A 26225-nucleotide genomic window follows, 5' to 3' on the forward strand; every position below is an offset into this window, starting at 1 on the left:
TTAACTATTCAATAAAGCTATAAACCCAGGTATTTATCATTATTTTAATACAAAATGATTTTTGTGAAAATTGTTATTTTTAAAATAACTTTTTAAGGATCTGCCGACACTGTGTAATTTTAGTAATAGAGAAATCCAGTTGTTATTTCTTGTCTTTCTATACTCATGACTAAAACATAGTGATGTGATCTTTGGGCCACATTGTCTGAACATTGCTGTGAATTATTTGACTATAGCCCAGGTTTATTACCTCTGCCAGGAGGTATTGTGATCGCTATGCTTTGTGTGTTTGTGTGTGCGTGTTTGTTTGTTTGTTTGTTTGTTTGTTTGTTAACAAGATAACTCAAAAAGTTATGACGGATTTTCATGAAATTTTCAGGAAATGTTGATACTGGCACAAGGAAGAAATGATTAAATTTTGGTGGTGATCGGTGGGGGTAGGGGGGAGATCTGTCTTGCGTTTCTTGTTTTTATTACCTCCACCAAGGAGGTTATGTTTTCTTCAGGGTTTGTCTGTTTGTTTTTTTGCCTGTTAGCAAGATAACTCAAAAAGCTATGTACGGATTTGGATGAAATTTTCAGGAAATGTTGATACTGGCACAAGGAACAAATGATTACATTTTTTTGGTGATCGGGGGGGTTGATCTGCCTTAGCGGAGGTCTGCTCTCTCCTAGTGCTTTTCTAATTTTTACTATATTTCATGTTTTGCCAATAACAAAACACATGCTTGATGAAACAGAAAGGTCAACAGATCACATGTTAAAACAAAAAGTAACTCTGAAGGAGACCCAAACCTCCACCAAAACCATCTAAAATGTTTAATACCCTTGATCCAATAATCCTATCAATACATGTAAGTGATTCAAGTAAAATACAGTTTGCCATCTTTTCATGGTTATCAGATATGACCCATTTGGACATTCATAGGCTCCATAGTTACCGTGGTAACACCATCATCTTCGACAACATTGATTCACCAGTAAAACCCATGGAGTTGGATCAATGACAGTGGATAGAGACTGGGTTTATGTTTAGTAAATAATAGATTTGCTGAAAACTCACTTTTTCTTCAGTTTTCTCTGTTTTAACATAATAACCTTTGAATTTACTCTGAGTTTTGATGAACATCTAAATTAAATATAGCAAAATAAATGATCTACAGTGAAAAATAAAAAATACAGAGGATAATATTTTAATAAATGGTGATAAATTACTTAAGAGAGGTTAAATAGAGAGAAAATTTCTTATGGGAACTGCCACAAATGTATACAGTGGGTCTTTACGGGTTAATGGAAAAATGGGATTAATCAGCAGGTTTTGGTGAAATTGGCCAGAGTTTGACCCGTTCCTGCTGGAAATGGATGGCAAGGTGAAAAGGACAGGACGAGCAGGGAAAGAGTGGGAAAGTTTACCTTTCTCAGCCTCTGCTGTGAACGGGGGAGGGAGTCGGAGGATATTGAAGCAACAGGACAGACAGAGGAACAAAGAGAGGATGAAGAGCAGCGAGGAAGGACGAAGGGGAGGGAAGATTCAACACAACAGATGACACAGCGGATCAGAAAATGAATAGAGGAGATGGCAGGAGAGAGCAAATATATGAGACGACCTACTGTCCACACACTCAGCCACATGTCCAGCTGTGACCAGTCGGGTAACCCCCTGTAAACATCACATCCAACCTACTGCTGTCCTGGCAACACATATCTTGACAACCTGATGGGAAAGCATCTTTAATATGGTTGTTGAAAAGACTATGTACTGTCTGATGTCATTTTAGCCCGTCCTGAACCCAAAGCCCACTGCATGACTCTGGAAATGACTGCAAACTTGGAAAGAGGGTGAGAATGTGGTGATCAGTGTCTAGATGTAGGACGGGAGATGAGTAGTTCAGGGACATCCGCAAAACAGACATTTATCCAAAATTATATGAGGTCCTGAGTTTTTGTACTGCTTTGAAAAACCATTGAATACAATCTAATTTTCTATTACATGCGAATGTACCCACAAAGACCCAGTGTTACTTTTCTGTTAGTTCCCAAATGGATTCTTCTGTCTAGTTAAACTTTCCTTAGTGATTTATCACCATTTGTTACCTCCGCCAAGCGTAACAGCAGAGGTTGTGTTTTCATCGGGGTTTGTCTGTCTGTTTGTCTGTTAGCAAGATAACTCAAAAAGTTAGGATGGATTTTCAGGAAATTTTCAGGAAACGTTGATACAGGCACAAGGAACAAATGATTACATTTTGGTGGTGATGGGGGGGGGGGGGGGTATCTGCTTTGGCAGAGGTCTGCGCTCTCAGAATGCTTTTCTAGTTATAATATTATCCTCTGCATTTTGCAATTTTCACTGTAAATGATGTATTTTCCTGTACACTTATATAGCGCATTTTCTACACTTTCATGGTGCCCAAGTGCTTCACAAAGCCTCACATTCACCCATTCACACACACATTCATACACACCAGTGGGGGGGTTGCTGCCATGCAAGGTGCTGCCAGGCCCTACTGGGAGCAATGAAGGGTTCAGTGTCTTGCCCAAGGACCCTTCAACACATGGACAGTCAGAGCCAGGATTCGAATCGCCAACCCTTTGGTAATTGGATGACCCACTCTACCAACTGAGCCTCAGTCGCCTTTAATATTTAATTTGAACGTTCATGAAAACTCAGCAAATTCAAAGGTTAATGTCTCAAAACTTTGTATCAAAAATTGGAGAAAAAGGGACTCTTTCTGTAAATCTATCATTAACTGAACATAAAACAAGTTTCTCCATCCACTGTCATTGATTCAACTCCATGGGTTTTACTGGTGCATCAGTGTTGAAGAAGATGATGGTGTTTCCACAGTAACTACAGAGCCTCTGAATGTCCAAATGGGTCATATCTGATAACCATGAAAAGATGATAAACTGCATTTACACTAATTATTTACATGTATTGATAGGATTAGTGGATCAGCAGATATTAAACATTTTAGATCGGTAGATAGTTTTGGTCACCAGTGGATGTTTGGGTTTTTATGCGTTAATAACGAGTTTAACCCTCCAGTATCCTGCCCATAGAGGTCCTTCCTAACCACCAAAAGTGTATTATCTGCACAGTGTTGTAGTAATGTCAAAAAAAAAAGTTCACACAGTTTGTTTCAAAAATACCAAATACTCAATAATTGTCATGTTTCTTTAACCCTTTAAATGCTATATTAGTAATATAAACAAACTATATGATCTGATGCAAAAAAAAAAAAGTTTTTTTTTTTTTTATCCCAATATACAACACAAAAATTGGATTATTTATTTATTTTTGTTTTTTGCTGTCTGGCATATGTCAATGATTGACGGCAACACTGGTTAATGTGCATTATTATTTTTAAATGTGTAAATACAAATTTTTTACTCACTTCAGAGGAGGGTGCTAGTGTAGTACTTTACAATGTGCTGATTTTAGTGGCAGGTTCCGAATTTTAAAAATCATGCAAAAATGACCAACTTTTGAATTCTGACCTAATACAAATTGTAAAAAATAATAAGACTCTTTATAACATGAAGTACAAAATGTGAATAATATTTTCACCCAGATACCAGAAGGTTAATTATAGTACCATATACTGTATTACCCCAGGCATAAAGAAAATAAACCACAGTAAAAGTAATCACATTTATTGTTTCAGGTCCTCTTTAAAACTTACATTTAGTGTTGTCTTTTAGATGACTGTCCCATTTCACAATAATGTACAAGCTGTTTTCTTAAAAACTAATGTTTCCTTAAGAAGTCATGTGTTTTTAATTGTTTTCAAGTAGATTGCACAGATGAATTAGTCTTGTCACTAATATACAAACAACAATATTTTGTAGCATGAATTCATTGCCAGCGTTAGTCTGTACTAGAATTTGTAGGATATTTTAAAGTATAGGAAATCACAGGACTTATCCTTTCATCAATGTAAAGATCAAGATTCAAATGTATTCGTCATTTCAGCATATAAAATACACAGAAACGAAACATTGCACTCGGATCCCGATTGTCAGCAGCATTTAGTGAAATGATATAAAATACTGATAAAAATAATAAGGGTCAAAACACAATAATGTCCTGTCAGAGAGCGAACTTTAATTGATTGCCATTCCAACAGTTATTTCAATATAAAGTAGCTCCTTGTTTTGGATAATCTCTTATGGTCCAACTAAAGCCAAAATGAATTTAAAAGTAAAAATGGGGGTCATTTAGCAACACTAATCTGTCAAATTGTCTCTAAAATATTCCATCAGAGAGAGTTTGAATACCGTGTTTTGACCCATAAATACTGATAAAAAACAACCCCCCCCCCCAAAAAAAGTTATCTATAAATAACTACAATTATTATTTTCTAAAGTGCACAGCAGTAAAGTGCCAATTAAAAGTGCATTCCGTGGCTCAAGTTCAACCAGAGTTCATTAGTCTAACTGCCTCTGGATAAAAGCTGTTTCAGAGTCTGGTGGTCTGTGCTTGGATGTCCTGCAGTCTCCTTCCTGATGGAAGAAATGTAAAAAGTCCATGTGCAGGGTGGGTGGCATCATCCATGATGCTCTGGGCTTTTTTTCTGCCCCTGCTGGTGTAGAGGTCTTCGATGCAGTGAAGGCAGCAGTCACAGATGATCTCTGCAGCTCTCACAACCTGCTGCATCGATAAAGTCTGTCATGAATGTAAAGAAACTGCATTTCAGTTAATTTAGCATTACACAAAAACTTCAAATACTAAATTCCCCATGGCTGCAGATCTTTCTGGTCCTCACCATCTCTGAGGCATTTTGGAAACAAAGGTTACAATTTAAACCAAACTAACCAATGCAATGATATTCATCACAATATAAAACTATACTCAGACATTTGTCATTATTGTTTTGTATTCCAGACCCCTGAACACCTGAATTCAACGTGTCCCAATACTTTTGTCCATATAGTGTATTTATCTCCCCATCAGTCTTCTACCACCCTTCATTTGTTGGTGTTGTCTCTCCATCTCTTCCTCCTTTTTGTCCATTCTGTCACTCCGTATATCCCTCATCGCCTGATTTTCTCAGTGCTTCATGTCTCAGACACTGTGGGCTCAGACTCTGTGACCCAACAACACTATAGTGAAATGTCTGTTTTCATCACTGACCTCAGTTAGTGTTTAGTTCATTTCAGTTCCATCTCATTTTGTTGCTGCGCTGCCTCTCGCTGTATTTCACTTTTAACTGCTGACCTCTCCATGATACTTCCTCTGCTTTGGCTGCGTAGAGGAAAGCTCTGGTTAACCACTGGAGCTCAAACATGGAGAGATGGAGCTGTAACTGACAGAAACCTGTGTGCACAAATGGACTGGATACAACTGGATGACAGGGGCCGACCTAATGACTGACTGCACATTAAACAGTCCTATTTTAGACTCAACAAACTCTGGTACTAAAGACTGAAAAGTACCTTAGGTACAGTATGACATTAAAATAACTCTATATACCATACTGTACACTCTACATTAGTCCCTTTAATTCCTCTGACATACACTGATCAGCTGTAACATCATGACCCTGACAGGAAAAGTGCTATTAATTGTGGTTATTTTGTTCCAATGGGACCTGGCAGTGGGTGATAGATACAGTATATTAGGCAGCGGCTGAACATTTAGCCCTTTAAGTTAAGGCGTTTTTGTTGTAACCACTGCCCCTATATTAGGGGAGTAAAACGATATAAGAAACTACAGCAGCTCCTCACGTCTCAAGTCAGTGGTTTAATGACTGAGGGCCGGATCTACTAAAGGTTTGTGTGTATTAAAACGTGCAAACTCATTGCACACACAAAAAAATGTACAAACTGATTTACTAATGTGACGACCACAAAATTATAGTACATTTGTGTTTTGAAATGTTTAATTGTGAATTATTGTCCTTTTTTTTATATACATTGAGATGTATTTTATTTTTGGAGACAAAGTTATCCCCTAGAGATCAAGATATCTGTGTGTGTTTTAGTCAAATTGATCTCAATTACATGAGTGGACAATACTCGCTGAAACCAGCAGGGGGCGCGGCAGTGTAGTGAGTCTGTGTCTGCTGTGGACTTCCTCAGAACTGCAGAGGAGTCAGAGTTAACGACCCTCTGTTGCCCTGCCTCATCTTTATTATCCTGTTTTTCAGGTTAGTAATGTGCATAACATCACAAAACCAGGATAAAAATCGTATGGAGACGTCAATTAACTATGCTGGCCAGATAGTTTGTTGAATAAGATGTGTTTTTTTTGTGTCGGTATCAGTTTCAATGTTAACATGTGATTAGCTATGTACGAGGGATGCTAGCTAACAATGGTGCACGTATTTCCTTAGCTTAAACACTGTGGCGCACACACCTGTAATTCTCCGTAGGTAAATGTGAATACGTATGTGTTAGAAGTGTTAATTTAAGATTTAGCTGCGTGTAATTTATGTCCCATCATATTAGGTGAATGTACAGAGGTTTTTTTTTTTTTTTTTTTTATTTAAAGCAGAAATGGTGATTCTGTTAGTCTGATATTTTAAATTACACCTGTTTTAAATTGTAAGTAAGTTTAGAGTGCTCTGCAGTCTGTTGTTTTTTTATTAACAGTGAATGAGCTTTGCTCATAGAAATTACATTCATGGTAATGAGTAAATGGTTGATTATGCCAAGGTTTATGTATTTCATGTAGTATAATAGAGTAAATACAGTTAGAAAAGTATGGGAATTTTATTTATTTTGTATACTGAGAATTATTTTGTTATGGTTATTTAAATTGAAATGCTAAACTGAAAAGAAATGTTAAAAGACATTGAAAACAAATTGTACATGAAACAACATGATTGTGAAGGTAAATGCACCTGCTTTTCATGATTTTGATGAATAAATAACTGCAGAGGACTCAGAGAAAACAACATGCTGTTGCCCTGCCTCATCCTTATTATCTTGTTTTTCAGGAATATATCTGTTTACGCGGTGCTGCCGCTGCGGTACCCGTAACACTAACAGTCCGCACTAAGGGTGTATTCACACCTGAAAAGTCCTTTGGTCCGCTTATTTGATTCGGATCAAATGCGGACTTTATCTTTTTTTCATTTGGGTCAGATCGCATTCACATTGCACTTTTTGCTAGTGGACCAAAATACATGAACAGAAGCACTCATGTGACCAACTGTGCTGGCATTGGACAGAAAAGTCGGGGGCAGGGTGAATCAGAGACAGCTGATGTTGATGAAAATAGACGTGGTGCTCCTACATACAGTAATTATTTTTGGAATGTAAATTGTATTTTTACAGACACAAATTTACGAAAATAATGTTAACACTCAAGAAAAGCTCAGTCAGAGCCAGTTTCGTAATACGGGCATCTGACCAAATGTCAATGACACATTCAGTTTCCTCATTCCTCCACGTCTGTCCACAGCTCATAGCTGCTGCTATTAGCTCTGACCACCCATAAACCTCAGCTACCTCCAGAGGCTATGGTGGCTCGTCAAGCACAAAAAGGTGCAGGATTCCTTGGTTTGGTTTGGTTCGAGGTCGGTTATATTCACACCAGAAGTGAACCGGCCCAGAGTCCATTTGGAAGCAGACCGAGACCACCTCATTTCCGTGTGTCTGGATCATTCAGCGCACTGTTCCATCAGTGCTGGTGGATCCCAGAGCAGTTGTTACAGCGTATTATCTCCAGTAGCGGACGCAAAACCCTCGTTTAAATAGGGCGGTCTCCAAGGCTTTGCATCTGTTGTAATTTGCGCATGCAGTCTTTGAAAATCACCTGCAAACTGTGGTTCAACCCCCCACGCAAACTTCCAGATTACACAAGCAAATTAGTACACGCAAATTGGGATCTTAGTAGATCTGGCCCTGAGAGTAGAACTGGAGCTCCCCCTATTGTCCATTTGACCGAATGTGCTTCACCAACACTGTGAATTTCCCCATTGTGGGATCAATAAAGGAATATCTTATCTTATCTCTTATCTCTTACCAAGACGAACAGTCCTTTCACAGTGTGGTGACATAGCGCAATATAACAGAGAACAGCATCGAAAATGTCCAGTTTAGCATGGAAACACTCTTATTGTCTTACATTTACGTGTACTATTAGTTCTGATATTATTTCCACCATAAACAATGATAATGTGATAAATGTATTAATTAGCTTCTGCTATTCTTAACCATTACATTTTCACACAGTGTAGTCGAGTCCCTATCCAAGTATGCTGGACCCCAAAGTCCGTTTAATTTTACCAATGTGAATGCAACTGTTCTGTGCTCGAGTACCAGGCCGAGTCCAGTTGAGAAGGTAGTCCTGGGTACGGACTGTCTGTACTCCAGCACGGTAATAGGTGGCCGTGGCTCAGGAGGTAGAGCGGGTCGTCCAATAACCGAAGGGTTGGCTGTTCGAATCTGGCTCTGTCATAGTGTCTGCCCTTGGGCAAGACACTTCACCCTCCTTACCTCCAGTGCTGCTACTCACACTGGTGTATGAACGCGTATGAATGTTCAGCGGTGGTGGTTGGAAGGGCCGTAGGCGTGAAGTGGCAGCCACACTTCTGTCAGGACAGTTGTGGAATGTAGTTTAAGTTTACCACCACCAGAGTGTGGGTGAATGAATAATGGACTCACTGTACACACTTTGAATATGCGTTCATAGAAAAGCGCTATATAAATCTAATCCACTATTATTATTATTATTTTTATTATTATTATTATTATTATTATTACTATTATTATCATTAATCACCACTTCGACAACAGAAATGGGTTAATCGCCACAAGACCATAGACAGTGTTCCTTTTCTGTTGTCTCCTGAAAAAGCCTTGGATTTGTGCGGCACAGGCTCGCCTTCTTGACCAAACCACTTGGTGATATATCAGGCACAACGAAGGTCGCTCTTCTTCTCTTTACCTTAAACAGCCTAACAGATAGATAAGGGTTTACTTCAATAAAAACCCCTCTGCAGACGCCTTTCTTAGATTTACTGTACACTGGATATGTTTGTTGTTTGCATATTTGGCTCCACTACTGGCAAGACTCAACATATACAAATAACTGGTTTTGTGCAGTGTAATGAACTATGCAATAGTTAATGTCTACAAAGTTTGTTCACAGTTTTGAGAAATTTTGATGAATTTTTGACAGATTAAACCTTTACCTTTGCTAATAATGGTCCATATTTTGATGACTTATAACATGGAAATGGTTAGTTGAGCACCGATAGGAAGTCACATATGGAGTTTCGTCTGGGTCCATGACCTTTGACCTTGAGTGGCCTAGAAGGGTCCATCTCAAGGTCACCAATGTGTAGATTTCAACAATTTTCTTCACCGAAACTACTGGTCGGATTAATTTCAAATCTTACATGTAATTTCCTTGGAACAATGTCTACAAAGATTGTTCACAGTTTTCAGAAATTTTTATTTTTTGAATTTTTGATGAATTTCTGAAATATGAAAAAATTACTTTTAATTATAATGGTCCATATTTGGATGGCTTATAACATGGAAATGGTTAGAGGTATCAATATAGTTACTAGGCCTGTAACGGTACACAAAATTTTCGGTCCGGTACGTTTTCGGTTTTCAAAGCCACAGTTCGTTTTTTTTTTTTTTTTGGTTCAGTACGGGAAGAAAGAAAACCCCTCAAAATGTCTATTAATGCATTTATGAATTTTTTTACATTTTTCCCCCAATTTTTGGAGACAACAGAATATAGAAAAACAGGAATAATATAATTCTGCTGCTATAAATCAAATAGAAAATAAAATATTCCTAAATGTATTTTAAACATTACTATTGCACTTTTCCCTGAAAGGTAGTTTCGAACAAACAAGAAAAATCTAATCACAGTTCTGTCAGTTCACATTCTGCATAAAAATAACAAAAAAATTCCACATGAAGTGCAACATTAACAAGAGGGTAAACTGGTATTCTGTCTGAACAAACTGAAGAGAAACGCTGACAACACAATGAACCAAATTATTTATTTTAGGACAGAGAACAAATTGTTTAGGACAATGTGTGTATTTGTATGTGCCTGTGTGCATTGGGTATATATATATATATTTTTTTTTGTGTCGGAGCCAGGGGGGTAGGGGGGTAGCACAGTGATATACCTGGGGGTGTGGTTCATAACTAACGTAACGAACGCTGCCGTGAAACAAAAGTGAAACTTTACATACTTTGAACATTCTATTTATTCCTCTATTATACAGCGTGCGTGATAGACAGACAGACAGACAAACAGACAGAGCAGGTGTAAGTGTTTTAGAACTACCGTAGCTCATAGGGGCCAAACAACGTCCGTCATATTAACATCTCTTTCCTCGTTGTTGTCTTTCACCTGAACCTGAACTGATCCAAACTGGACTGTAATGATGGTGGAGGGTCTTCAGTCTCTTCCTCCTAGGTTCACATCATATTTGTTGGTTTTTTTTAGCCTTATATCAACTGCTATTTCATATTTTGGGTCAGTGTGTGCTCCTTCAATATGTCCGTGTGAAACTTGTGCAGATTTAAAGTTCCGCATCGAACAACGTCTTTCATTCCTTTTTCTTTTTCTCATCATACTGTGCCATTTTGGTACAGCTGTGTACCGAACCGAACAGGTGCGTACCGAAATGGTTCGGTACGTGTACCGTGACAGGCCTAATAGTAACTATTGATCACTAGCTGGAAGTCATATATAGACTTTCATTTAATTAGTTGAGTTCTCCTCCAGTGAAAGTATCACCTACTTCTATTGAAAGATTGATCTCCTGCATTAAGACCACAGGACTCTAACATAGCGGCAGAACCTGACAACCTCACAAATTCAACTTGGTATTGATTCTTGATAGAACATGTGGGTGAGATACAGGGACATTAGTCCTTTTTTGTTTATGAATATACTCAGTATCTGCCTTGGTGATATTGCCCACAGCTACTTAGTGTTTAGTGCTCAGAAGAAACAGTCCCCAGTTCACTGGCTTGCTACATGTTTTTCTGAATGTGCTGTTTGTAGGCAGTTTTAAGTGGGTTTCACGCTGTTTTGAAGCCAAACGTCTTCTATCAGTGGTGAATGTCTCAGTAAGTGGGTGTTTCCTTTGCTGTCTGTCTCCATGGCTTGACCCTGACGTTAATGGAGTGTGTCTGAGGTCCTCCAGGGCAGGCAAACATGATCAACATCCTCCTCCTCTGTGGTCTATCTGACACACACATACATGCATTTATTCATTTTGATTCTGGTTTTATCCGGCTGGTTACACAAACTTAGCTAGTTTCAGAGTTGACAGAAGTTAGACACAGTTGTTTGTCTCTCATCTCCCAGATTACTTCTTGGTTTGCGGTGCTGTAAATCTGTCTGTCAGTGCATGTGACCCTCACTGGAATCACTGGAAGGGAAAAATCAACATTATGATAAGGAGGAAACTGTGTTTAGCTGGTAATGGTGCAGATCAGCCTTTTTTGGGTTTTTTTTTTTAGTTTCTTTTTTTTTTTTGAAAACTGGAAAATTGGACATATGTTTGTACCTGTGCTGAGAAGATGTGTGTACTGAAAATGTGTCGTAATAAAAAGGTTATTAAAAAAAAAAAAAAAAAAAGAAAGAAACTTTTCACATTCAAATGGAAGGGATTTCATCGACTAGACAAGCTTTGTGGAAACTTTAGTCTGAGTATCCAGCAGCACCAGCCTCCAATTTTTCAGATTTTTGTCAAAGAGACTGCAGACTCCACATTGTCTGTAATGACTGCTGGCCCATCAGTAACCTCCTCTCTAAACACAGTGTCGGCTGGAGGTGCAAAGGCAGTGAGAAGTGCTACTGAAGTGTTACTGAAAGGAGAAGCCCTTTGAGATGTTTGGGTTCAGTCCAAAGTCCAAGTTTTGACAGAAGGCCCATCACCAAAAATAACAAAAACGTGGGCGACTGTGTTACAAAATCCAATCCAACTTTATTTGTAAAGCACTTTAGAACAACCACAGTGGACCAAAGAGCTGTACAGAAGAATAAAAATTATAAAATAAAAGAATAGATTAAAAGACATAAAACAGCTGTACAATTAAAAACAATAAAAAAATAAGAACAATATACCAAATACAAATAAAACAATAGAATAAAAAAATAATACATTCAAACATCTCGCATGGTTTCAAAAGCCAAGGAGAAAAGATGGGATTTAAAAACAGACAGAGGAGGCCTGTCTACATTAGTTTAGGAGCTGCTACAGTAAAGGTACACTTCAGTACACTCAGGAGCACTTGATCAGCTGACCTGAGAGCAGGGGGGTATATAAAGCTGCAGCAGCTCTGAGAGGAGAGGGGTGAGGCCATTTAGGGATTTAAAAGTAAACTACAAAAGCACTCGGAGAGCGCAGACCTCCGCCAAGGCAGATCAGCACAGAGTAATAACTCATTTAGCTACTGAACAAGACAATATTGCCAAAGCACAAAATAATATTTACACCGAGTAAATAACTTGTATAAGTAGAAATCATGAATCTGACAAAATGGACATGTTGGTTTTCTTTTGAGTGGAATTTGTTCTGTCAATATTTCTCTGAAAGCTGTTTGTTTTCCTTCCTCTGAAGTCTGAAATTAAAATGCAGATTACAGCTGCACTTGCAGTTTTTGTAAAGGGAAAGCACCACTTACAGGGGTTGGACAAAATAATGGAAACACCTTCACCTCAAGATGATAATGCCCCAATCCATGCAGCTAGAATTGTTAAAGAATGGCATGAGGAACATTCTAATGAAGTTGAGCATCTCGTATGGCCGGCACAGTCCCCAGACCTCAACATTATTGAGCATTTATGGTCAGTTTTAGAGATTCAAGTAAGACGTCGATTTCCACCGCCATCATCTCTAAAAGAGTTGGAGGGTATTCTAACTGAAGAATGGCTTAAAATTCCTTTGGAAACAATTCACAAGTTGTATGAATCAATACCTTGGAGAATTGAGGCTGTAATTGCCGCAAAAGGCGGACCTACACCATATTAAATTATATTTTGTTGATTTTTTAAGGTGTTTCCATTATTTTGTCCAACCCCTGTATTTGTGAAATCTGTCAGTCTTGAGTTTAATCCCATTGTTTTTTCTGTGTTGTTCAGGGACCTGAGTGAAAATGCCATCCAGGCCATCCCGAGGAGAGCCTTCAGAGGAGCCACGGACCTCAAAAACCTGTAAAAACATCAATGGACACACACAAATAAACATGTAGAAAATGACAACTGTGGACAGAATTTAAGCATCTAGTCCATCTGTATATACACTGCAATCTTTCAGTTTATGATAATTTAAACTTTTTACCATTAAACACTCAATAAAAGGATGCTGCATGGTTCTATTTATATGATGTAAAAAAAAAAAAAAAGTGCTATTGATCCAACATTTGGAGATAAGTGAGTGTAAGTAGCAGAAACAGCAGAAAATAAGCTAAATTTGTAAAAGCATGAGTCACTTTTCACTATTTGATGAATATGTATAAACACAACCTGGACAAAAAAAAACCCCAAAAAAACTCCCCACCTGGATTTAACTCAAATAATACAAATACGGTGATGTGGTTTTCAGACAAATTCCTCTTTTTATTCCTATTTTCACACATCAGTAACCACCTTTGACCAGGTAAAATCCAGTCCAATCTACTTTATTTATATAGCACATTTAAACAACATCAACGTTTCCAAAGTGCTGCACATCATACAAACAATAAAACAATTAAGAGACATACTAGAAACAATAAATAAGTACATAAAACTAAATAACACAAAATCAAATCGTTAAAAAGTAATAAAATCAATAAAAGTAAATAAATAAATAAATAAGACAGAGGACCATACACCTCACGCAGAGTTAAAAGCCAGAGAATAAAAGTGGGTCTGAAAACGAGACTTAAGCTGTGTTCAAGGCCACCCGTAACTTGTGTTTTTCCAACCTTCTACCAGTGAAAATGCACTGGGATGGCAGTCAAACCTGTGACTTCCCACCCATGAACTCGTACTAGATTGATGTACTCCCAGTTCCAAGTTCTGACGTTATGTAGCAATGGCAGCTCCCATGGATGCTGTGTTTATGCAGATTGTTTTTAAAACAAGGTATTGCTCTGACATTATTTATCTGGAAATGTTCTGCATAATCAGCAGCTTCTCTAGCGTTAGCTAGTTTTCAGTCCATTGAGTGCAATAATAAATTAATACCAAACACGTATCCAAATATCCAAATAACATAACATTAATGGTATAACAGCTTCTCTTGCCTTATACGTTGTTTTTTTTCTCCTCTGTTTCCCTCAAATAAGCAAGGAACAAGCACTTTTGGTGATAAAAATGACTGTAAATGAGCATAATGTATGGTCCGCCATGCTGGTTTGTTTACATCTAGCTACCGTAATTCCTTGCACTCAGACAGTTTGGCATGACTTGCCTGAAACATTACAAAGTCGTGAGTTGTGGTTTGAAGTTGTGATTTACGGGCCTGGAACGCAGCATTAAAACAAATACTGAGTCCCAGTTACACTTTATCTATAAATATAAATCACAATTATCACAATCATTTCATCAGAAGTGGAACACATATTTTATTCCAACTTTATGGACAACAGTGTAGTTCCGTCCTTCCGTTGAATAATTACTGCAGTGATTCATATGTTTCACTTTTTCATCCATAACTAATGCTGTGAGAAGCTTCTCATTCCTTCAATAACTATTCAGATTAGAGTGTGTTTCAGTGGATAAAGGTCATGTGGTCTGATGAGTCCACACTGACCCTGTTCTAGAGGTGGATGAAGTGATTACCCATCATGCCTAGTGCCGACAGTAAGCCTGTGGGGGCAGTGTTTTAATCATTACATAAGCATATTGAAATGACCGGCAGACCAGGCTGTGTATGACACCATACACTACATGCATGTAGTGTATTATTTATGTTTGCTATTATTTTTGTTTGAATATATTGTGTTTTCATATCTGTGATAACTGAGCTGAGAATATCAGTATGTAGCCACTGCACATTCAAAAAATAGCGCAGACCTCCGCCAAGGCAGATCAGCCACCACCCCCCCACCCCCATCACCACCAAAATTTAGTCATTTGACCCTTGTGCCAGTATCAACATTTCCTGAAAATTTCATCCAAATCCATCCATAACTTTTTGGATTATCTTGCTAACAGACAAACAAACAAACAGACAAACAAACAAACAAAAAATCTGCCCCCCCCCCCCCCCCCCCCATCACCACCAAAATGTTGTCATTTGTTCTTTGTGCCAGTATAAACATTTCCTTCAAATTTCATCAAAATCCTTTCATTACTTTCTGAGTTATCTTGTTAACAGACAAACAAACTAACTAACTAACAGACAGACAACCCCCGATGAAAACATAAACTCCTTGGCAGAGAAAAAAAAAAAAAAAAAAATCAAAACTTACAGCTACAGAAAAGTTGAATTGTTGTGCATTTTCTTTTCCAGTCAGCTGGATAAGAACCACGTCAGCTGTATCGAGGAAGGGGCCTTTCGAGCCCTGCGATCACTGGAAGTGCTGTGAGTACCTAACCCTGTGGTTACCGTGGTAACACAAAGCTGTCCTAGTTTCCTGAGCAGGTGCCGTTTCATGCGGTCGATGCCTGAATCTTCAGCCTCTTCTCTTACGTGTGTTTCTGTTGTTTTCCTGTTGTCAATCTGTTCCCCAGCACGCTGAACAACAACAACATCACCAGTATTCCCGTCTCCAGTTTCAACCACATGCCAAAGCTCCGCACTTTGTGAGTCCTTCTTCTCGTCCCACTACATTACCCAGAATACCACAACAGTGACCCTGGCCTCAGAACCACAACTAGATGTAAACAGAGGGGAAAAGCTACACAAATATTGGTCTCATTTAGTTTTCTGCTGCTCACAACATTGTTTCCATTTCCATATTCATGTGTCACATCTTAGACGTTGTATCACTTTAATTGTTAGTTTTGGGGTTTTTTTATATTATGGAGGGTTTTTCCATGGATTACTGTCTGCATTTAATCTTAACTGCCTTTGTCATGATTGTTTTTTCTTTTTTCTCAAAGCATATCATAAAAAAGCCTTTTATTAATTCTTCTACACTGTTTTTTCACTCACATCTAATCAGTTGCACTAACAATGTGTGGTTTCTTTTTATTATATATTGTTTTGTCCCTGGTCCTGTTTGTGTATTCATTCCTCTTTCTGTTTTGTTGTACATATTCAGACTTTGTTTTGTGTTCTATACATAACAGTTAATTATTCTTTTCTTTCTTTGCTTCATAACTTGTTTATTGACTCTTTTTTTCTGTAATTTCTCATCACACTTTACACTTTCCTTTGTTTCCTTCCTTGCTTTGTTACTTCCACCCTTCATTCCTTTGTTTCTATTCATCTTTTTCCTGTCTCCTTGTTGTTTTTTCTTGTTTTTTCTTTCTTCCTTCTACTTCTTGCTCTTTCCTCCTTCCCAAACACCTTCTCTCCTCATCTCCACTTTTCTTCTTAACTCTTCTCTAATGTCTTCCACCTCTCCTTCTTCCTCTCCTCTCCTTTTGTCTTCCCTCTGTCCTCTTCTAGCCGTCTCCACTCTAACTCCCTTCGCTGTGACTGTCACCTGGCCTGGTTGTCTCCGTGGTTACGCCAGCGGCCGGCGTTAGGCCTCTACACCCAGTGCAGCTCTCCTCCCACCCTCAGGGGTCTCAACCTCGCTGAGCTCAGAAAGGGAGACTTCGCCTGCTCAGGTAAAGCATCCCAAGCTGATTATCAACACCCTGACTTGGGTTCAAGTCTGTGGGTGTGAATGGATGTTTCTTTTGGCCTTTCCAGGTCATGGCGGCAGCGCCTTCGTCCAGCCGTGCAGCCTGGCCTCGGGCTCCTGTCCGCCCATGTGTTCCTGCAGCAACAATATCGTGGACTGTAGAGGACGGGGTCTCACTGCCATCCCTGCCCACCTCCCAGAGGCCATGACTGAGATGTGAGTGTCACAGCAGATTTAATGATGGGCTCATACTGGGTCAGGAGGTCACTGATGCATTTTGGTCCTAAACCGTTCAGAGCTTTATAGACCAGCAATAAGAACTTTAAAGTCTATCCTCTGATGGACAGGCAGCCAGTGGAAGGACCTCGGAGTTGGACTAATGTCTTCCGCTTTTTTGGTCTTAGGCGGGGCAGACGCTTAAAGATGTTTGGGCTGTTTTTGTCCTGATTTACCCCTTCCCAACCAAGGGTGGCAAACGCCAGATTATCTTATGTCTTATAAGATTCTCCTGTGGTCTGAGGTGTGTTAAGAGTGAATTTGTCCCAATAATCAGCTCTAAAACGGGTTGGGTCGTGTGTGGGGAAAACTGACAACTCCCGAGCAGAGTCCTGCACAGGTCCAGTTTTCCAAACCCAGACCCACCCATACCCGTGTACATTAGACCCGCAACCTGACCCCACCCATTATTAAACACATTGTTCACACATAACTCACTTTTAAGGGCTTAATTTTTGCCTAAAACGCATGCCATCATTAAATCTCTAATATGCCTTGCTCAATGACATCTGTGGCCGGATGTAAACAGACGTAAAGCTCACTTCAAAATAAAACCAGATGTGGATCAACCACGGTCAAATTAGATGATCATCATCATTAAATGTCCTACAAATTATTTTCATCCACGAATTTTTGTTTTTTCACTTCCTTGCCTGCTACCTACCCGCATTTCTTTTAATTTTACCCAGGCCTGTACCCACAAAAATTCTTCTCATTTTTTTTTACCCATCCCTGTGTATTTTTATGGGTTACCCAACCCTTTTATTTAATGTTTTTTTTGGGAGTGGGGTTACCTGACTTGATTCACAACTCTGCTCCAGAGTCATGCTATGTTTCTTCTTCTTTGTTTTTGTTAGATCATGTTTGATCACGCGAGATTTCTGGCTTGGAGGACTAGATTCTAGATCGGTGGTGAGACAGAATCATTATGTGAGTGATGTGCTGTGTTGAGATAATTGGAGCACACCACACACAGTACGATCAAAACCGTTCAATATCTGATTTTTTGTCTTCATATGTGGAGTCTGTACCAGATAAAAATCTCTTCAGTTTGAGAAAATCCTTAGGTGTGTACCCCGCCTTAGTTGTGGATCTATACTTTTATTATGTCATTACTTAGCCATATTATACTACATGTGACCTTTGGACACACTCATACTCAGTATAAAGTTCATACAAGCTGTGAGCTCTGCATACAGTCTATCTACATAACATCGTGTAGGGAGTAAATTTGGTCGAGGTCCTTTTGGAATACAGCTGCGTCAACCAAGCCATGGACTTATCTGCAACTTACGTAGCATATACATGTAACAGCTGAAGAACCATAAAAACACCTGTTGCCATATGCAACTTATATTCAGTCAGTATGCCTGTTTACCCTGTGTATGCCAAAGAAATCCTTCCTGTTTGAGACGATCCACTGGTTTCACGCTGTCTTTGTGAAGCAAATGACAACATAGTGAAGACAGCAGAGTTCTCAATGAGCTGCAGTTGTTTAATTGATTTTTTAGGTAGAACTGTAAAGATGCTGTTACAATAATCAAGCCAACTGAAGAAGAATGCATGGACTAGTTTTTCCAGGTCCTGCTTAGACATCAGATCTTTTATCCTTGAGGTGTTCTTAAGGTGATAGTAGGCTGATTTTGTAATTGCCTTAATGTGTTTAAGTGAAATCCTGGCTTTTTTAAAATTTTTATTTCCTGAAAAAGTGACTTCATGACTAATATTTATCTAAGCCACAGTAGAAGAATGATAGATAACTTAAATATTTCACTGAGTAGTGCACTGGCAATGACTGAGGAGGGATTATTTTATGTACAGTCTGTTGTTTGCTCTGTTTTGCTTTGTTTTGTTCTGGTTACCTCTGCCAGGGGGTATTGTGATCACTTTGCTTTGTGTGTTTGCATGCGTGTTTGTTTGTTTGCTAGCAAGATAACTCAAGAAGTTATGGACAGATTTTCATGAAATTTTCAGGAAATATTGATACTGGCACAAGGAAGAAATGATTAAATTTTTGTGGTGATCGAGGGTGGGGTGGGGGGTTGGGGGTGGGCAGATCTGTCTTGGCGGAGGTCTGCGCTCTCCACTCTCCAAGTGCTTTTCTTGTTTTTGTTTTGTTTTGTTTTGTTTTTTATGGTGCTAGCTGCAATTGATTTACACCCATACTTACTTAAGGTTTTGTAAGGACCATTCAGCACTGCACTAGTATTATATTGACAAAACTTCAAAAAAACAGATCTTGATTTAAAAAAAAATAATAATAATAATAATTTCACTGAGAAAGAAGACATGTGATGCCAAACTTCAGTCAGAACATTTGATGTCTTACATTTTGTGGAAAATGAGTTTGAGTAAAAGTTGAGTAAATCATCCTGTAGAATCCAGATCTTTGAAAGAACGCTTTGTGTTGAAGGCTGTTTAATGGTGTGAATGGAAACTGCAGACAGGCCTGTTGACGGCTGTGACATACAGCTGAAAGTTCTGCTGTGGCCGTGGACAAACTACTCATTTGTCTTACTCTTTCTTCTTCTCTCTCCTTCCAGTCGTTTGGAGCAAAACGGTATCAAGTCAGTTCCTCCAGGTGCCTTCACCTCTTACAAGAAGCTTCGTAGAATGTGAGTTGCCTTTTATTAACCATTTTATTCTACAGTTTCTTTACAGTGGAACCTCGCGGTATGAGTTTAATTCGTTCCATGACCGAGCTGCGATTTATTTGTTTTTACAAATCAGTTTTGTCCATTGAAATAAATTGAAATATGATAAATTTTTTCCAGACCCCAAAAACCACCCAAAATTATTTTTTAAGGGTTTCTAAAACAAAAAAAGTGCAGTTAGATAGAAATTAATTAAAAAAATAATAAAGACAATGCAAAAGGAAAAAACTGGTTTTATTAACTTATTTACCTTTAAGATGAGATGATCGGAGGAGGAAGAGGAGGAGGAGGGTTATTGTTTGGAAGGAGAATCTCCTTCCAGCGTCAGGTAGTTCAATTTCTGGCATTTTCTCTCTCCCTTCCCTTAACTTGTTCTTTCTGGATTCACTTTCATCACTGTCTGCACTTGCAGGTTGTTTCATTATAAACTTATCCAGAGAAATCTGCTTTGTTCTGCTTTTTTAAAATCTTATGAAAATACTCCAGATCATTGTCATTAAGTAAAGCAGCTGCACGACTTGAACTTAATTTGTGTGGACTTTTTTTTTTTTAACAAAATAAAAAATCTTTTGCCACTTTGCCAACACTTCTGTTAATTTACTTGTGCCAGCTCTGTGCTGATGAGCGTCGGCTGGTGTGAAGGCCACTCGTACTGTGGATTTCCACTGTACTTTTTCTTTTTCCAGGAACAAACACTTATGACGTTCAATACTTTATCTGTTCTGTCTATATCTGTTCTCTGCATAAAATGTTTCAGCATGAACAGCTTGTGTTTATTTTACGCTGAAATATTTTAACTGGATGCATCTGCATCTACAACAGCTTCAACTGGAGTCAATACATTCTCAGTTTTCTGGGAATTTCTGTAAATTTAGCACAAACATTCACTTTTGTTCAAAGATGAACTGATAAGAATTTGGCAGCCACAGGTCAAGATCACCAGGATTTTACAAAGCATGTTTTTTTTTTTTGCCATAACTCATGAATTAATTCACTAATTATACCCAAATTTTAGGATAAAATGATAACATAGTGATATTTTTATGTTCTAAAGGTCAGAGGTCAACACTGTGACATCATCTTATTGTACAAAACTCCTTTTCTGGCCATTATTCAATACTATACACCCATATTAAAAAAAAAAAAAAAAAAAAATTGTCAGTATTCTGAAAACCTCCGTCTCCCCAGCAGGGCAAGATGGAGATTTAAAAAAAAAAAACAAAACTTCGCATTTACTTGTAATAGGCAAAATACGTAGGAGGGGTGGGGTTTGTTGTGCCTAGCACCACTTGTTGAAAAAAGGAACAAATTATAACATACTATCAATAACTAATACTGTTGTACTTCTGTTCATTGTTACTGTATCTGTGGAAAATCAGGTTTTTATACATCTTAAATTTTGTGATGTTTTCACACTTTGATATAAAATTTAATAAAACCAGATTCTGCATCTACAGAGATGCATTGGTATATATTAGATAACTCTGTGTATTTATATGTTTGTTACATGTAACTGTTAATGTATTTATATGATTAAAACCTTAGACACACACCTCTTTAGTACTGTGTTTGTGATCTGATAAATCCAAGTGAATAACATGTTTTATATTATATTATATTTTACCTGACGAACAACTTGAAAAATCCACAGTAATATTGAGCCTGATAACATGACCATAAAAATCAGATAACTATTAGTAATCAAATAATTGTAATAATCAGATCTGATGCGTTTAGAAATACGATAATCAATAAACCCTGGTTGAGACATTTCAGTCCATTATTGGATTTCTTTTGGAGTATGTACTCCTTCCGCTCACGTTCGACTATGTTACTTCCTTTATTTTTACAATTTTAATTGTTTTTATACATGCACAGATGTAAAAGAACTAAATAAATCAGATTAACAGGTACATGCATGAAGACATTGGAGTATTGAGGAGAAATCCAGGTGTGTTAATCTGATTTCTCATAATCAGATTACTGCTGTTGCCTGATAAAACACACCAGATTATACTGTTCACTAATAATCTGAAACCTCCACAAATTAGATAATGATCGGAGTTTTCGTGTGCATGTTTATTAGTGTTTCACGTCCACTTCTAATAAGACGATCATAATGTTAGATGAATACATAATATTTTTCCTCCTGGAGTCAAGATGAACTTAACGGATCCACACCTTCAGTGCAGTTCAACCAATCAGATGAGAGTATTTCGGTCCCTGGAGGCACAGTGCGTCTGAGCAGAACAGTATTGTTGAATATTATGATCTGCCAGCTGGATCCCTCCCATCCTCCTCTGTCTCCTGTGTTCACTGAGCTGTGGTTTTCCTCCTCGACATAACAAACAGCCCCGGTGGATTTTCAGCGCTGTGCTGGAGCGCTTGATGTATGTCAGCCAACAAGCATAACCCCCATCAGAGGCCTTTTAGGGGTCTCGCTTGATCAATCAAGTGCACATCACTGTGATCTTGTGCATATGTTTACAAAAATCCACATCTGACCACAATAATGACATTTATAGCCTTCTGGTTTTCTACTCTGTTTTAGTTTTCTCTTTCTTTCTTTGTGGCTTTTGTTCTGTCCACTCGCTGCACTGCTCTTTCTGTCTTTCTTCCTCTGCCCATTTCCATCCTCAGACATTCTTCTTCTCTATCTTTGTCTCTTTGTGGTTTTCCTTTTCCTTTCAGTCTTATCCCTCTCCCCCCATCGCTCTTTTTACATCATCACTATGAGTCCTAAGAGGTGGCTTGATTACATTACCAGGCTGGTTTAAGTGGTTTGTCTTTAAATTTGTTACGGCAGTAGAGCGACGGACTTGTGGCAGCAGTACAAGGGTTTTATAATCTAACATGTTGTGGTTTTGGCCATGAAACCAACTCATAGATATAAAAATGTTAACTTGGACGGCAGAGTCACGCTCTCCAAATCTGCCTTTCACATAAGAAAAACTCACTCACAGTCCAATCATCCTCTGAACTGGGGTTTCTCCTCTTTATAAGTGGGTTTTTATTTCATGCGGGGATTTTTAAAAAAATGAACAGTAAAACTATTCATGTATGTTTGACCCCACAGAACAGCACATGGAAACCCATTAAATCATTCATCTGCCCAAGGGGAACAGATTCAGCTTTCGGTTTTAATGAAAATACACTTAATTTATAATCGGCCCCAAGCAAAAACACATTTGCAAAATACTCCAACACAGAATGCACAGATAAAACCACAAAGATAAAAATGCAAATTAAAAAGTAAAATGCCAAAATAAGCCTTGACCTTTGGCATGAGACCACCAGAATCAGAATACTTTATTAATCCTAGGGGGAATTATTGTGTTACAGTTGCTCCATGCAAGTATTATAAAGAGTAGCAGGAAAGAAATTATCAATATTACAAATATGTGTGTGTGTGTGTGTGTGTGTGTGTGTGTGTGTATATATATATATATATATATATATATATATATATACATACATATATATATACATACACACACACACACACACACACAGGGTGGGGAAGCAAAACTTACAATATTTTGAGGCAGGGATTGAAAGACAGTGTATGACCAATTAGTTTATTGAAAGTCATGAGAATTTATTTGCCACAAGAAAATTGACATAATAGAAAATGTTTTTATTCTATGTGTCCTCCTTCTTTCTCAATAACTGCCTTCACACGCTTCCTGAAACTTGCACAAGTGTTCCTCAAATATTCGGGTGACAACTTCTCCCATTCCTCTTCAGTAGTATCTTCCAGACTTTCTTGTAATAGTTTTGCTCATAGTCATTCTCTTCTTTACATTATAAACAGTCTTTATGGACACTCCAACTATTTTTGAAATCTCCTTTGGTGTGACGAGTGCATTCAGCAAATCACACTCTCTTTGACATTTGCTTTCCTGATTACTCATATGGGCAAAAGTTTCTGAAAAGGTATGGATAATAGTGTTAGGTATGATTATGACATCAATATATGTTTGATTTCAAAACAATTGACGTAGTGCCTGCTGAGAAAAAAACAACTAAATGTTCATTGTAAATTTTGATATACATATATATATATATATATATATATATATATATATATATATATATATATATATATATGTATATATAAAATTTAACTCCATTAACCCATCAGCAGCGCAGAGTGACTGAACATCTCTTCCAACACATTTGAGGCAGTTCATCCAAGTAGAGTTACCGTCGTGCATGAACAAATGGGCAGTTAATCTGGTAGTGACAGACAGCAGAACTAACTGATAAAGATGGAAGACACTAAACAGCAGGTTGGTCCTCTGGATGGAAATATGAGTACAAAAAAAAACAAGATGGAACAGTTTCAAGATGTTTCGTTTCAAGTTGTTTTGTTGAAACTGTTGAAGGTATTTAATAAACATGTTAAGTGCATATATATTCCCTTCTTTCTAGAGTCAGTTTGGTCCTGCAAATTAAACGTGATTAATATAGATTAAAAAGGAATGATATTTAATTGTGATTTACTGAAATTCATCCACATCAACCCTGTGATTAATGTGATAAAAAAAAAAGGTATCGTTTGACAGCACTAATATATGTACTAGACAAATATTTTCAGTATGATAAGTAAAATAAATATACATTAATAAGTGTGCAGAAACATTGTGCGCAATTATAATTATGTGGTTAGAGGGTGGAATCAGGAAGTGTAGGGGAACAAAGGGTGTTAACATCTTATTATATTATATTATATTATATTATATTATATTATATTATATTATATTATATTATATTATATTATAGTTCCCAGTAGTACTTTAACATCAGTGGTGCAGTTTAAATTATAGGAACACAAGCCCCATCATGAATGCATGAAGAGGTTTCCAGATTTATTTAGCAGTCTTTTACGCTTATCTTACTGATCTTTCCTGACTTAATTGAAACAAGGCTGAACTTTTTTTGTTTATTTAATGTGTTTGTTGAAGATAACATTGCAATCAAGGATATAACCTCAACTCCTGCAGCTGTGGGTTGGTGTGGAATAGTAAAGTAAGTCAATTTAATCTGAGCTGTTTCCCTGTGAACCCAAACACAGCAGTTTTTTCCCCTTTTATTAATGCAAAGCAGTTCACTCTACAGACAAAAAGGGCCTTAGATCTGATGTTTTCTCTCATATGCAACTCAGATCTGTTTCATTGATGACAGCGTGAACAGCATAAATCACATAAGGTTTTAAGGTAAAGGTAATTTATCGCGGAGTATTTTCACTGTGTGTATTGCAGATATAGACACAGATGAACTACTGATCCCCAGTGGGAAATGCAGTATTTTCATCAGCTCAAGAAAAGAAAAACAGAAAAAACAGAATTAATGAATGAAGTTTTTCTGGTTGAAGTACTAAAAGTAATTACCTCCGCCAAGGAGGTTATGTTTTTGCCAGGGTTTGTTTGTTTGTCTGTCCGTTAGTGTGCAACATAACTCAAAGTTATGGACAGATTTTGATGAAATTTTCAGGGTTTGTTGGAAATGGGATAAGGAAGAAATGATTAAATTTTGGTGGTGATCGGGGGTGGGGGGTGGGGGGGGCCCACAGGGGGGGCCACTGATCAGCCTTGGCGGAGGTCTGCGCTCTCCGAGTGCTTCTAGTTGTTTAGAGTTTTCAGATTTAACTTACTCACTTAACTTACCTGACAGAGCTGAACCCCCAATAAAATGTTGATTAATAAATCATATTTGTGTATATCACTCAACACTACTGATATCATGGGGGTATAATCTTGTCAAGGGGGGTATATTCTGGCTGCTTTAACCCTGGGTTAAGTCTGGACGGGGGAGCGCTTTGGCCTTTACACCGGGTCCTGCCCCCTCCAGTGTAGAATTGTCACAAATGTCGCATTACACCAGACTTTTACTTTTGTCTATAAAATGTGACCATTCAGGCTGAAGTTGCATGTATCTGATTTAGGACCACATATGAAGGTGTCCTGGGTCAGATCTGAAAATATTCTATTAATTTCATATAATCATATACAGGACGACACAGTGATGCAGTGATAGCACTCGTACCTCACAGCAGGAAGGTCCTGGGTTCGATTCCAGCACCAGTTAATGGGGGTGGGACCTTTCTGTGTGGAGTTTGCATGTTCTCCCTGTGTCTGCGTGGGTTCTCTCCGGGTACTCCAGCTTCCTCCCACCATCCAAACACATGCATTGATAGGTTAATTGCTTAATCTAAATTGCCCATAGGTGTGAATGTGAGAGTGGTCATTTGTCTCTATATGTCAGCCCTGCGATGAACTGCCCAGGGTAAACCCCGCCTTCGCCCATAAGTAGCTGGGATAGGCTCCAAGCGACTGAATGAATGAAAAATCATATTTGTGTTGTTCAGACTGTTTAAAAAAAGATCAGATTTGAGTCACATATGGACAAAAACACTGTATTTGACTTTTACCTGCAGTGTGAACGTAGCTTTAGCTGTTGCAGGAACCAGCACAGCAAATTCTGGTCTTTGGAATAAACTCCATGGGAGTTAAAATCAACTCAATTTAAGTGTACATGTGAGACCATGGAATACACTCTAGAGCAGTGTTAAAG

At 38.1% G+C, this 26225-nt stretch overlaps 1 protein-coding gene and 1 long non-coding RNA gene across 3 annotated transcripts in view; one reads left to right on the top strand and one right to left on the bottom strand.

The window, feature by feature from the left end:
- Positions 1 to 26225, top strand: part of slit1b (slit homolog 1b (Drosophila)) — a 170397-nt gene that overhangs the window by 57214 nt on the left and 86958 nt on the right. For both annotated transcript variants that reach the window (XM_030132448.1, XM_030132458.1), the window contains exons 5-10: positions 13076 to 13147; positions 15435 to 15506; positions 15656 to 15727; positions 16539 to 16702; positions 16788 to 16935; positions 19539 to 19610. In XM_030132448.1, the coding sequence (XP_029988308.1) occupies positions 13076 to 13147; positions 15435 to 15506; positions 15656 to 15727; positions 16539 to 16702; positions 16788 to 16935; positions 19539 to 19610 (600 nt within the window). The remainder of the gene's footprint in view (positions 1 to 13075; positions 13148 to 15434; positions 15507 to 15655; positions 15728 to 16538; positions 16703 to 16787; positions 16936 to 19538; positions 19611 to 26225) is intronic.
- Positions 6876 to 24856, bottom strand: LOC115418535 (uncharacterized). The gene is made up of 3 exons (XR_003935315.1): positions 24844 to 24856; positions 20936 to 20937; positions 6876 to 6986 (listed from the first exon to the last, which is right to left on the bottom strand). It is a non-coding gene; the product is annotated as an uncharacterized LOC115418535 (long non-coding RNA).

The sequence above is a fragment of the Sphaeramia orbicularis genome, chromosome 1 (genome assembly GCF_902148855.1).
Source record: "Sphaeramia orbicularis chromosome 1, fSphaOr1.1, whole genome shotgun sequence".
Lineage (NCBI taxonomy): Eukaryota > Metazoa > Chordata > Actinopteri > Kurtiformes > Apogonidae > Sphaeramia > Sphaeramia orbicularis.